We start from the raw sequence: 12800 nt of genomic DNA, 5'->3' as shown, positions 1-12800 counted from the left end.
CATATGATTTGCAGCGTGTAGTGGGGGTAGGGAACTGGTGGCCGTGCTGATATTTCTGGACTACAACTCCCATCACCTCTGATCATTGGCCATACTCACTGGAGCTGATGGGAGCTGGAATCCCCCCCCCAAAAAAAAAAATTATATCTGGTGAGCCACAGGCTCCCTACTCCTGATGTACCCTATTTTGCCTTGCTGGAAACCCCACATGCTTTGGGATCATTTGTCGCACCCCTGTGTGAGGCTCATTGGACATGGGGAGCATGTAGCATGGCAGCCTGTTCTGTGGTTCCATGTACTGCACTGGGATGCTGGTGAGACCAGTGTGCCATACTGGGGAGATCTTGCTCCCATCTTACCTATTGACATCCAAGGCCAGGCTGCTTAGATCTACACTTTGGTATATTGCAGGAATTAGCAGAATTGGGCTTTACAAAAAATTGAGCTTGGTCAAGCTCCGCAGCAGGTAAATCAACTACATAGGTGGGATTTTCTTTTGCCAAGGATGGAATCTGCTTATACTGTAGTGCAATCAGGGCTTGGGGTGGGACATGCCTGGGCAAATAAAACAGTATTTCTTAGGAAAGCAAAAACCAGCATCCATCCAGGCAGCACTTGCTTCCTTGACTTCTCCTGCTTGTTCCTCTTGCCAGATGGATATTCAGCGATCCCTGGAACTCTTGCACATGACTGTCTACTCCCAGAGCGTCTCGCCATGTGGCAAGTACTTGGCAGCCGGGAACAACTATGGAGAGATTGCCATCTTCAGGTAATTGGGTGCCTCTTTTGAGGGAGGGAGGAATTATCTCTGCATTTCCTCACACCTCTGTGTTTCTTCCTCTCCAGCCTTTCTGCAGCACTGAGTTCAGAGGCTAAGGAGGAGAGCAAGAAGCCAGTGGTGTCCTTTGTAGGTAGGTGAAAAATACAGCCTCTACTGGAATTGTTTTTAAGACGCTTTTATCGTTATGTTGCCTGTTGTTGCTGCCCTGGGCTCTTTCGGGAAGGCTAATGGGATATAAACAAATAACAACAACTGCAAGGAGTCCAGGAACTCCCAAGATGCATTGAGCATCCATTCCCATGCCAACCTGCTTGTTTATTACGGTTGGCCGTTTGTGGCAATGCCAGGAGTTCCCATAAAGCAGATCCCCAAGCCCAGCGTCAGCATGCAGCATTGGCTGGGCTCCAGGAGAGCCTGTGTGGCTAATGCTGGCATCGTTTAATAAATAAATAAATAAATTAAGGGCCTGGCCCTGAGATGAGAAGCACTGGGCTGGGTGGCTCCACCTTCCACCCAAAAAAAGCCCCCAGCCTTTGGGCCCTTACATGAGGCCTCTCCATGTGTCGTATTTATTGTACATTCATGATTATTTGTGCTTATGATGGTATCAGGACAGTTATTCGCAGTCCTGCTTTCAATAATAATAATAATTTATTATTTATACCCCACCCATCTGGCTAGGTTTCCCCAGCCACTCTGGGTGGCTTCCAACAGAATATTAAAAAACACAATAAACCATCAAACATTAAAATTTTTCCTAAACAAGGCTGCCTTCAGATTTTTTCTAAAAGTCAGATAGTTTATTTCCTTGACATCTGAAGGGAGGACATTCCACAGGGCAGGCGCCATTACCAAGAAGGCCCTCTGCCTGGTTCCCTGTAACCTCACTTCTCGCAGGGAGGGAACTGCCAGAAGGCCCTCGGAGCTGGACCTCAGTGTCCAGGCTGAACGATGGGGGTGGAGACGCTCCTTCAGGTATTCTGGGCTGAGGCCTTTTATACAATATCATTGGGGAGGCATCACAGAAGAACTAATAAAGCAGAATGATGTGTGGATGATCGTATAAATCCACCACCAACATGCTATTATTGTGCCAATGATGCATTGCAGGATACACCTGGAAAAAACCCAACACCTCAGTCTGGAGGGGCCTGTGCATCAGTGCCATTATTCAGTGCCACCGCCTGCCCCTGCCATCTCTCTAAAGTGCCAATTTGGAGACCCTCTCCCCACCTTAGCTGGGTGCCTGTGTGATGATTTGCCGTGTTGACATACCTAACACGACTCCTTTAATTTTAAGGGCCCTTCACTGAGGGGAGCAGTGGGCCGAGTGGTCACAGTGGCTTCTCCTTCTCACAGTCCTGCCCCTGCTGATTGGTAAGCTAACCAAGGGAGGGGGCTCTCCCAGGACTGTCCTTGCCCCCAAGGCCCCCTTGAATCTGGCCACGGGCTTGCAAGCCCTCTGCAAATGAGATGGAAATAAAATGCATTCCTGGCAAGGTTAAACTCCGGAACTTCAGGGTGGCAAGCTGGGGATTTCCCAGAATGCACTTCACCACTGCCATGCCAAAATCCATCCATTTCAGGTGCTTCTTCTTCCCACAGCTCACGAAGGTCCCGTCTATGCCCTGGTTTCCACAGACCGGCAGCTGCTCAGTGCTGGCAATGGGGAAGTCAAGGCCTGGAACTGGAGTGAGATTGTGAAGAAGGTAAGGGCGGCTGGCTCATCGGTTCCCCTCCCATGTTTCTCCCGACTTCCTTTTGACTGTGTTCCTCTTAACCTTCTTCTGCCTTCTGCCGCAGGGTTGCAAAGAAGCCTGGAGCAGGAGGCCGCCTTATGGGTATAACTTTGATTTCCCCCTTTCACCATTGCCATCTTTTCTTCCTCTTTATGCATGTACAGATGGCAAAAATTCTCTCTTTGCTTTTCTGCTCAGGAGCAGCTTGGAGGTGCCAGAAATCAACAGCCTTCAGCTGAACCTCAAGGTACAGGCGCAGCGCAATATGGGGAGGGTTTGGCATGGTTCACTCATCTGCCTCGGCCTCATTCTTGCTGCTTCTCCCCCTTCCTCCTTCAGGATAATAGTCTTCTAATGGCTGGGGGAGACTGTTCCATTCACATGATGGATCTGGAATCTGGCGCCTTCATGGTGAGTCGTGCCTCTAGCATCATGGGGCTGATGAAATGCAGGGAGAGAGGAGGTTTATTTAAGGCAACTCCTTCTCATCTCCTACAGGGGCTTCTCTGCATTAGAGTATCCCAAAATTGTTATTATAAACTGGAAATAAATCCTCTTAATCTGTCAGATTCTCAATTTCCAAACTCCAAGGCTTTCCCCCTTGTTTATGGTTATTGAAAACTTAATAAAAATAGCTTTTCAGGATTCTGTGTTGTTCTGCAACAGCAATAGAGTATCATAATATAATTTCTCAGTTATTCCGTAGCATATCTCTGCAGCCTCCAGAATGTGTCCTACCTCCATCCACCGCAAGTCATACTCTGTTTCGTCTCTCTCTGTCACAGCATGAATATCAAGGCCACACCGATTATATCCACTGCCTGGCCCTTCGAGACCAGCTCAGAGAGTGCCTGTCAGGGAGTGAGGATGGCACCGTGCGCCTTTGGGGTGAGGATCTGCAGCCTCCTTGCCGCCTGCTGTTTCTCTGAGAGATCGTCTCCCCATATAATCCCTGCCCCGTGCTTTAAAATCAGTTGGGCAGATCCCATCTGCATGTCCCATCTCTGAAGGAAGCCAAATCTGAACCCTGTCAGGGTAGGGCCTTCTCAGTGGTGGTGACCCCGCAGTCCTGAAACAGGCGTCTTGGTTACTTATGTTCGCTGATTTGAATATGACTCGGGCAACATCCACACCATACATTTAAAGCGCTATGATACCTTTAACAGATATAAAAAACCCTGTGAACTGTAGTTGGTCAACAGTGCAGGAAACTGTAGCTATGTGAAGTCAGCACTCTGAGCAAACCACAGTTCGCAGGATTCTCCGTGACTGTTAAAAGTGGTATCATCCTGCTTTAAATGTATGCTGTGGATGTAAGCCATCTTTGGGTATCAATCTGTGCCTTTTAAACTTCTGTTCTCTGTTATATGGCTAATGGTCGTAAGGTTTGTTTTAACTCTTGGATTTTATCTTAGATTCCATATTTGTTTGCTCTTAGCAGTTTCTTGAAAAGCAGGGCGGATGTCACTTACTTAAAGGTGATTCAGGGAATATCTTCAGAATGTTTGGGGACGAGCCAATGCCACAGGGATCCCACTGCTCCATTTTCTTCCAATCTCTTTAGATGATCAGTTGCTGACACCCCCTTTGGCTTGTTTTCTAGGACTGGGATGGTGTATATGCAACATAGTAAGCTGCCTATACTGAGGCCTGTGGTCCATCTAGCAACATGTTGTCTATGGTTAATGGCAGGGGTTTCAGGTGGGGTCCCTCCCACCCCTTAGTAGAGATGCTGAGGATTGAACCAGGGTCTTTCTGAATGCAAACAGATGATCTGCCACTGAGCTACAGTTGACTAGACAAACCATGGACTTTATTTCTCTCTCTTTGCAGATTTACGTACTGGAGGTCAGGTTCAATCAATTGAAGTACATAAATATGAGGTAATGTAATCATCATCATCAACAACTTTATTTTTAATGTAAGAAGGCATCAAACAATAATCATAAAGGAAAACAAACAATAAAAGATTAGTTATAATAAAGCAAAATTAAGTATATGACTGGATATTTTCCTGAGGTTTGTCATTCCAAAACATCATAAACAAACTGTTGTTCCATAGATTAGGTTGACTGTTGTTATTTATGCATTCTCCTGTAATATGTCAGTTTAGATAATGGAGCTATTATATTCCACGTTTTATGAAACCACTCAGATAAATAGTGGTCTAATTGACCACTATACTGATCTTAGCAGCAATGAGAAAGATTAATAGCCCATTTCCAAATCACCATCCAGGATTAAACCCTTTTAGATAACCTTATGAGGTATTGCAGTTTTATCCCATTTCCCTCTGCCCCAGGGAACACAGTGCCTTCCTATCCCTCCCCATTCTTCCATTCTCCATCTATCCAGAAATTTTAAAAATAATTTACAAAGTAGAGAAAAATATGCAAACTAAGCTGCTGTTATTATCAAAGTGTTTGCAACTCCTCAAAACAAGAACCCCTAATAAAAACTAGGAACCTATATTAACGGGAGACAACCTCACACTTGCGATCTCATATTTTATTGAAGAAAAACCTTTGAGGAAATGGAGCCCTTACTCATTTTCGATAACCAGCTTCACCACTTAACCATTGCTTCCTTCGGCCACCTTCCCCTAATGCTCCCCTCAACTCCCTTAGGAATGCAACAGGCCACAGAACGGGAAGTGGATCCGTTGCCTGGCAACCGAGTCCGACTGGATGGTGAGTTCATTGACTCTTGGCTGCAGAAAGAGAACAGCTTAAATATCCCAAAATGTATTGAGCTGGAGTGCAGCAGTCTGGGAGGGAAGGAGGAGGTTGTTCACTGAGCCTTGCTGTTCTCGGATGTCGCATGGGACGTCCAGAGACGTTGGCTTCCCCTTTCTTTGGAGCTCCCTGTTCTGCCCCTATTTTCTGAAACTGGCCTTGGAAGCAAGGGGGGCTGCTGACATTTGCAATGGACAAGTGTTTGGTGCACCGGGTAAGCAAAAGGGCTCTTGCAGAGAGCTTTTGTCATCGGCAGGTTGTGGGTTCCCTAAGGCAGTCTTCCACTTTTTCAGATCTGGGATGTCCCTTTAACGTGAATTTGAGGGACCCATTTCTTAATGTTTCCCTTAGGTTTGCATGGTGGCTGCTGTTGTGACTCACCTTAGACCAGGCCCTGGCCCTAGTATGGAGCGCCCTGACTTCCTGGTTTAAGATCTCTCCAACCCTTTTCCTGTTTCTCCTTCCACAGGTGTGTGGTGGAGGCCCAGCGCTCACTCTGTGGCACCTGCGGTCCGTCACACCTACCACGATATTCCCCGTGCCCCAGTGTCAGCAACAAGTCATGTTCTACCAGGACTTGGTGAGTCATCCCCCCCGGGGGTTGAGGGCCACATAGCCTCCCATCTCACTGGCTTCCTCATTCCCTTGATTCCTGTATTTCTTCCCCCTGCTCCTTTGTTGTTATTCCTTCATCCAACCAGTCTTATTTCCCCTTCCTTTGCTCTTCCCTTTTGCGCCAAATTTTTTATTCTTCATAAAAATGGTTTCATTGCCACCCGCCATAGCTGTCAACTTTCAGATTTGAAAATAAGGGATCAGCATCCTCGAAAATAAGGGACCAGCAGCCTCAGCTGTCCCGGGGACAGTCTACGGGATATCTAACAATCCGGGATAGCAGCGGGAAGCAGCGGGAAATGGCTCTGGAATAAGGGAATTTCCTGCAAAAAAAGGGAAGGTTGACAGCTATTCAACCCGCCCTTTCACTCAGCACCCTCTTTCCCCGCCCTGACGATCTGTCTTCCGCAGATTCTCTCGGCTGGCCACAGCCCCACCATTAACCATTTACAGATCAGTGGGGAAGTGAAGGCTCAAATCCCTTGCATCCCACGTTGCATCCACTCTCTTTCCATCAATGAACACTCGCCAGAGCACAAGGTAAGCTCCTGGGCGGCAGGAGGGAGGTAGGAGGGTGTCTGGCCTGCAGAGGGAGGCGGCTGGAATTCTGCTTGGAAGGGGCAGGGCTTAGCTTTGGCAAGTAGGACTGTGGACGTGGGGGAGGGGGCTGAAATAAGAATGTGCCAAGCTTCCAAGGAGCAAGGGGGGCTTGGTGAATGAGAGGTGGGTTGTCACTTGGGGTTGGACCTGCAGAAGTAGTGAATTTGGGCTTCAGTTTGTAGAAACCCAGAGGTCTGGACCACCAAATGGCGAGTTTGTGGGACCCTCGCCCCCGGCAAATGAAAACAACTATATCCCTATAAAGTGGAAATCTCTCAAGGCAGCTGACAAACCAAATTTAAAACACAGCTATGAGTAAACGGCAAATTATCTTGGGAAAAGTATGTTAAAAAACAAACCCCCAAACCTGAAGTGGCACAGAAACCAAAACCGCACTGGAGAACCAGACAATAATAAGGGGGTGGGCCATAGGCCTATTGAACCTAAGAGGTTGAACGGAGGTGTTGCAATAGCAGCAGAAAGGGAGCCATATGTGCTCCATAAGAGAGGGAGTTCTCCAGTCTGGGTGCCACAACCCAGAAGGCCTTGCCCTGCATACTTGCCAGTTCTGCGTTCTTCGGCCTCCGTCAGAGATCTGACTGGGGGTAGGCAGAGGCATGTGGGAGAAGATGTTCTTTTATTAGGACTGGGGTGGGAACCTTTTGCAATCCAGGGGTCCCTTCTAAGCAACATTCTGAGGGTCATATGCAGGGGCAGGACTAGAGACAAAAAGTTGGGGTGGGGGCAAGGAATGTAAACCTTACCTTAGTACCCTAGGCTAATTCCTACACGCACTCACACTCCCCTCCAGGCAAACGAGGCTTTGTCAGAATTCCCAGCCAGGCAATAAAATAAAATAAAACAAATCACTCAGGGAAGGGTGCAAAGCAGGACCCACTGAGGGCCTGGCCTGGGAAGGAGGTGTGTGGCTGGAGAAGGAATGTGGCCCAGGGAGAATCCCAAGGATCAGAGACCTGGAGGACTGGATGTGGTCCCTGGCCCTGAGGTTCCTCATCCCTGGGCTTGAGTACTTGCTGTTTTCTGCTGGACAGAACAATGGTTTTGTTTCCGTGACTGGTGGTGGTAGAGAGCAAAGCAAGAAAGACGGGGTGGGCAAGGTTAGAAGCAGAGCGGGTGGGGCAGTGGGTGGGCCTTCCGCCGCCCCATACCTGATAAACCTCTTCCCTCTCATCTTCCCTTCCTCTTCGCCATCAGGTGCTGACAGCTGCCGGAAGCAGCCACCGCATCGACGTCTTCACCAACTTTGGTTACCGGGCCTTTTCCCTCACCTTCTCTTAAGGCTCGGACGATTCCGTTTCCATAAACTGGTGCTGTTCAAGGAGTGCCTGGGCAGGACAGGCAGCCCCACTTGACAGGCTGCTACGTTCAGGGATGCCTGAGCCACAGCTAGCTGGACCGTCAGTTGGGAAAAGGAGGCTCTTCACGAAGGAAAAAGAAACCCCTGGACCTGCTTGGGCATGAACTTCATGGGTTTTAAAGTTGTGGTAAAAAATGAAAGGAATTGGGAACTGTGTTTATTGTAACTAGCAACCCCCAATTCCACAGTCAGGATAAACCTTACATCACAGGCAAGAAGCTGTTAAATCTATTTCGAGTTAAATGCATTAAAACAATTTTTTAAAGACTGAAATATGGATGCCCTCGGAATGTTTGTTGCTATGTCTTTGTCCTGTCCTTCATTTGAGGAAGCATACAGAGTTCCCTTCTTCTCTCAAAAATCTTGTGTAAGGTGGGTGAATCCAAGAGGCGATGGCTGACACAATGTTCAGCTTTGTGGCAGAACTTGAACTTGGGTCTCTCCAGTCCAGCACTCAAGCCTGGGGACAGGGATTCAAGGGCCCTCCAGGCAGGTGGACTACAACTCCCATCATCCCTGACCATTGGCAGTGCTGGAAGTTTTAGTCCCACAGCATATGGAAGGCTATAGGTTCCTCATCCTGGCAAGCCATCACACCGCAATGACTCATATGGAGCTGATGGGAGCAGGTGGGCAAAAATGTCAAGGAGCGGTTCAGATGTCCTCCCTGTATGGCACCCTTCTGTGATCTTTCGTCTGACTTTGCCCAAATGCTATTCAGTTTTTTACCTCTGTGGTCATGAGGTCTGGAATCTGGTATTGTGGGAAAGCTATAGCAGAATGGCCAGTTCTATGCTGCGTGGAACAACGCTTTTCTGGATTTCTAGTCCTTCACACAGGACTTGGCCTTTACGCTTCAGATATTTCCACCTCCTCATACATATGCTCATCCTGCATTCTCTTCAGCTCCTTCAGATCTTCCCGGTGACTTTCTTTAAACTCCCGGAGGTCCGCCATCTTCTCCTCAAACTCTCTGCTGGCGCAGTGGTCCTGCCGTTCAGGATCTGGCAGAAGGTATCCCATGGGGTCAGCCAGCATTGCTTCGAACTCACGGCACAGGACCTCCAAGGCCAAGGGGCCATAGGTGGAGCTGCTGGATTTGTAGCGCCTGCTGAAGAGGTTGACGGACTGCAGGAAGTAGTGTGGGAGGTTTCTCTTGGCAAGGGTATGGCGTAGGAGCCTCAGGAGGGCTTCCAGGCAGGACAGTAGAGTCTCCCACTGTTCCTTCTGCGGGTAGATTTCACAGCACCACAGCAAAACGGTCTGCAAGAGGAAGAGAGGAGGGAAATGTTAGGTCTTTGTGGCTCTTAGAGGTTCAACAGTATGGGCAGTTCTGGTGTGCTTCAGGAGATTGGGAAAAAGGAATGTGGAGGGCATCATATTGCTGACTCCTTGGCTACATTTTCCTCCATTTTGACTAGAAGCAAATATAAGGGCCTTGATATCAGGTTCCAAGTGTGTGAAAGAGGCCCCTGAGGGGATGGTAAGCACTGGCCTGGCAATAGATAGCACTGATTGCATTTCGGTTATTTTATCTCACCAGTCAGTGCAGAATTTAATAGGGAGGTTCACCTTGAGATGGTAGGAAGTCAAGATTTTGCCGTACTCTGGTGTCCATTTTGTCACGTTGACAAACTTAAGCAGTCTCAAAGCTGCCGCCCTCTGCCCGCCATCAGCGTCAACGTCCTCAAGAATCACAGTCTCGGCATGGCTGAAAGAGAGTCTGGGCCCAGAGAGAGAATGGCTCCATTAGAACACCGTGTTTATGGGAAAGCAAACAGTTCCTTAGTTGGATGAACTCTTAATAGCCCTCTTAGCTCCTATTGTTACTGCAGGAGACAGAAATAAGATGGTATTAAAAAGAAAGGTTTATATTAAAAAGAAAGGTTTGATATTTCAGTGGAAGCTTAACATATCTTGCCTTAAGACAAGAGGCCTTTTGCGGGGGGAAACCCCTTTTCTGAATTCATGCCAAACTCTGCTTTCCCACTAGAGGGTAACTGTTCCTTTGCTCCTTCTCGGCTGCTAAGTTTGTTTACTTTTTTTTACCTCCAAAATCCTCCCTTGGCTATCAGCTCTGGTCCAACTTCCTGAACGACGGCTGCTTTGCGGAGAAAGCTTTTCTTTTCGTTGGCCAGGTCCCCATCCCACCATTCGGAAAGGTGGGCCAGGTCTTCTCTCAGCCACTGGTTGGAGAGCTTGAAGGCTCCCTGGATGGCAGGCACCAGCTTCACTGGGACAGTTTCCGTCCCTTCAAGGAAAACCAGCTGGATGGCAGGACTCTCCAAATTCAGGGCCTCCAGTGTGATGTTCTCTGCATAGGGCACAGACAAAGCATGATTGCCCCCAGGAATCAAGGGGAAGGAACAATAAAGTTATTGCATTTTTCATTTCTTCAGTGCCTTTCTTGATGGTTTTGGGAATACCTACAGCAGTGTGCAGCCTATAAATCTTAATGGTAAACCAGTCATGGCATTACAACAGTAATAGAAACACAAGCAAACATAAATAATAGCAAGGCAGTCCTGTTACTCTCCCATGAATCTAAAAGGCTAGGTGATCAGAAATATTTTTATTTAAGTATAAAGTCTGTCCCTTATACAGAAGGATAGGTGGCAGATCTGCGATCTGGTTACCTGCCTCCACTCCAGAAGAGGTCATATTCTGTCCACAGAGCTCTTGCAATGGAATTTTAAAATATATTCATATCTGACCGGTCAATTATTGAAGGAAGGTGTTGGCAAGGACAGAACTCACTCTGATGTTTTTACATTTGAGGGAATCGGCAATAAACATACGTCTCAAAAATAGACTCACGTCTCATCCAGTTGTCTATCTTGGGTACACGGGAACGGAAGAGTTTTTGCCGGAAAACAGGATCTAATGGTCAAGGGGGAAATTCAAGGAATGCTGCTAAGTTCAATTATATATTTGGAAATAAACAACCGTAGGCCAAATCCAGCCCCCCTTGCAAATGGCTTCTCCAATGGGAAAATAATTTCTACATGTTTTTGGACTTACCATTTTGCCGGGGATGGGTGCACTCTGGGAAGGCAGGAAAGAAAAGTTCGAGAAAATAAGTTAATGGAGAATTGCGAATGGCCTGACATTCAGGCTCCCAAACCCCTACTCAATCATTGTTTCCTAAAAAGGATTGCTCTGCTTTTAATTACATGACAAGTGGAAATTCATTATAACAGGTGCAGCTTATCTCAGTGTGGTGATATGATATTAAGCCTGTTGCATAAATATAGGGTACGTGTTCAGAACAAAGGCGGCAACCTGAATTTCTTTAGGATGGCTGCCAGGTCTCCTTAGAGGAAAAGCACCTGTAAGTCCAGGTATCTGAGGAATCGGATTATGAGGTTTACAGAATAGCATGCTATAACGGGGGGAGGGTGTGTGTGTGTGTGTGTGACTAACTAACTAACTAACTAACTAACTACAGGTTTGGGAGTTCAATTTGCCCCTCTCTCAAGCAACCCTCGGACCAAAGGAAATGTTAGCACACCACCTGCGCTGCCATGGCTGTACCTGGGTCCAAAGCGATTTCTATATGTCGGTGAAAGTCCTCCAAGATTTGGACAGGGTCCAGGTGGTGGTGGCTGAGGCTCTCCTGGACAAAGAGAAAACAAAGCGGGTCACTGGATTTTGCATCCTCTTGAGTTGGAGAATGGAAACCCCAGATCCACCAGGAGGATGAGGTGTGGATTCAGCGGGTCTTAGCTGAGCTGGGGGCTACACCAGTGTAAAACCCACACTCCCTGGCTGTGCTCACGCCAGCATAAAGCACAACCTCAGACTACACCAGCCTAACTTAAGATGGCATCAGTTAAGACAGTGGAAATTTTACCAGCTTCCCATAGCTTGGATTGTTCTGCCCGTCTCTAGGTGGCTTCACAGTATAAAAGGCACAATACCAATAAATCAAGTTAAACAATCAAATCAGAAAACTGACTTAAAATGTGCACTGAACATTCAGGTCTCAGAAGTTCCACCAAGTTAATGATAATGTATGATAGTAGTTCTAGTTCATATTGATTTTCATGAGGATTTTACTTAATTGTTTTGTACCACATCAAAATGCTTATTTTTAGTTCACTTTTTTTTTGTACTTATGTGTGATACTTTTCTAATGTCCTAAACTGCTTTAAAGTCTTTTTTGAAGTAGAAGTAGTATATAAACTACTTAATCATCATCATCAAAATAACCATGGTGATGATGCCGCTCTGTCGAAATCTACCTTGCACTCATCTAAGAAATCCAGGTCTTCCTCGTCGTCCTCGTCCGCCAGTCGCTCCGCTTGCCGGTGGCAGTGGACTTCCACGTACATCTCCCCGAAAGCCTCGAGGTCCACAAGGACTTTGGTGCCCCAGCGAAACACGGGCAGCCCTTGCTCGCGGAAAATGTAGGTGGGCAGCTTCTTTTCATAGCTGCCAGGCTCCTTGGCGATGCCCCCACTTACGAGCGCCAGCTTGGGGTTATACCTCGCGGGGATGAGGAAGTCGAAACCGTTGGAACTCCCCTCCACTTGAAGGTGCAGCCCTTCCCTGTGGCTGCCGACCGGGATGGGGTCGTTGGGGTAGAGCCCGGTGCTGGATTCATAGGCCCATTTTACCATCTTCTCCACCGTGCTTTTTACCACGAAGAAATTCTTCCCGACCCTCCAGCCTTTGTCCCCGCACAGGAAGACCCTGTCGGCGTAGAACTGCTGCAGGATCCCCTCTCGCTGGCCGGGAGGATCCCCCTCCCCGCTCATTGCCATGGTGGATCCCTCTGAAATCCTCCTCCTGCTGCTGTTGTTTCGCCTGCCTCCCCTCCCTTCTCAGCTTTCACTTTCCCTTCCTGCCGAGGTCTGTTCATTCACAGAGACTTTTGCTCCTGGCTGTGTCAGAGATGGGAAGGGGGTGGGACGCAAAAACCAGCTTTTAAACTTTCCTGCAAAGTGAAA

General features: G+C 47.7%; 2 protein-coding genes across 3 annotated transcripts in view; one reads left to right on the top strand and one right to left on the bottom strand.

Moving 5' to 3' along the window:
• Positions 1–8121, top strand: part of THOC6 (THO complex subunit 6) — a 9224-nt gene extending 1103 nt beyond the window's left edge. For both annotated transcript variants that reach the window (XM_080978867.1, XM_080978868.1), the window contains exons 2-13: positions 654–769; positions 847–911; positions 2387–2490; positions 2585–2622; positions 2719–2767; positions 2860–2931; positions 3306–3408; positions 4354–4403; positions 5148–5210; positions 5725–5835; positions 6282–6410; positions 7686–8121. In XM_080978867.1, the coding sequence (XP_080834993.1) occupies positions 654–769; positions 847–911; positions 2387–2490; positions 2585–2622; positions 2719–2767; positions 2860–2931; positions 3306–3408; positions 4354–4403; positions 5148–5210; positions 5725–5835; positions 6282–6410; positions 7686–7769 (984 nt within the window). In that variant the 3' untranslated portion in view covers positions 7770–8121. The remainder of the gene's footprint in view (positions 1–653; positions 770–846; positions 912–2386; positions 2491–2584; positions 2623–2718; positions 2768–2859; positions 2932–3305; positions 3409–4353; positions 4404–5147; positions 5211–5724; positions 5836–6281; positions 6411–7685) is intronic.
• On the bottom strand, positions 7989–12800 carry LOC308461745 (uncharacterized protein). The gene is made up of 7 exons (XM_080978866.1): positions 12093–12800; positions 11383–11464; positions 10870–10893; positions 10666–10728; positions 9898–10162; positions 9421–9571; positions 7989–9111 (listed from the first exon to the last, which is right to left on the bottom strand). The coding sequence occupies exons 1-7, from the start codon at positions 12612–12614 to the stop codon at positions 8698–8700; spliced, it is 1521 nt and encodes a 506-aa protein (XP_080834992.1). The 5' UTR covers positions 12615–12800; the 3' UTR covers positions 7989–8697.

The sequence above is a fragment of the Podarcis pityusensis genome (genome assembly GCF_964106645.2).
Source record: "Podarcis pityusensis genome assembly, chromosome: 13".
Classification (NCBI taxonomy): domain Eukaryota; kingdom Metazoa; phylum Chordata; class Lepidosauria; order Squamata; family Lacertidae; genus Podarcis; species Podarcis pityusensis.
Note: the sequence above shows the minus strand (reverse complement) of the source record. Positions and strands in the feature narration are given on the sequence as shown.

Bases quoted from the DNA above. Each gene is read 5' to 3' on its own strand.
- LOC308461745 (XM_080978866.1), bottom strand. From the start codon at position 12,614: ATGGCAATGAGCGGGGAGGGGGATCCTCCCGGCCAGCGAGAGGGGATC. The intron at 10,729-10,869 runs GTAAGTCCAAAA...CTTGACCATTAG, and splicing joins CACCCATCCCCGGCAAAATG to ATCCTGTTTTCCGGCAAAAA. The intron at 9,572-9,897 runs GTAAAAAAAAGT...CTCTGGGCCCAG, and splicing joins GCCAAGGGAGGATTTTGGAG to ACTCTCTTTCAGCCATGCCG.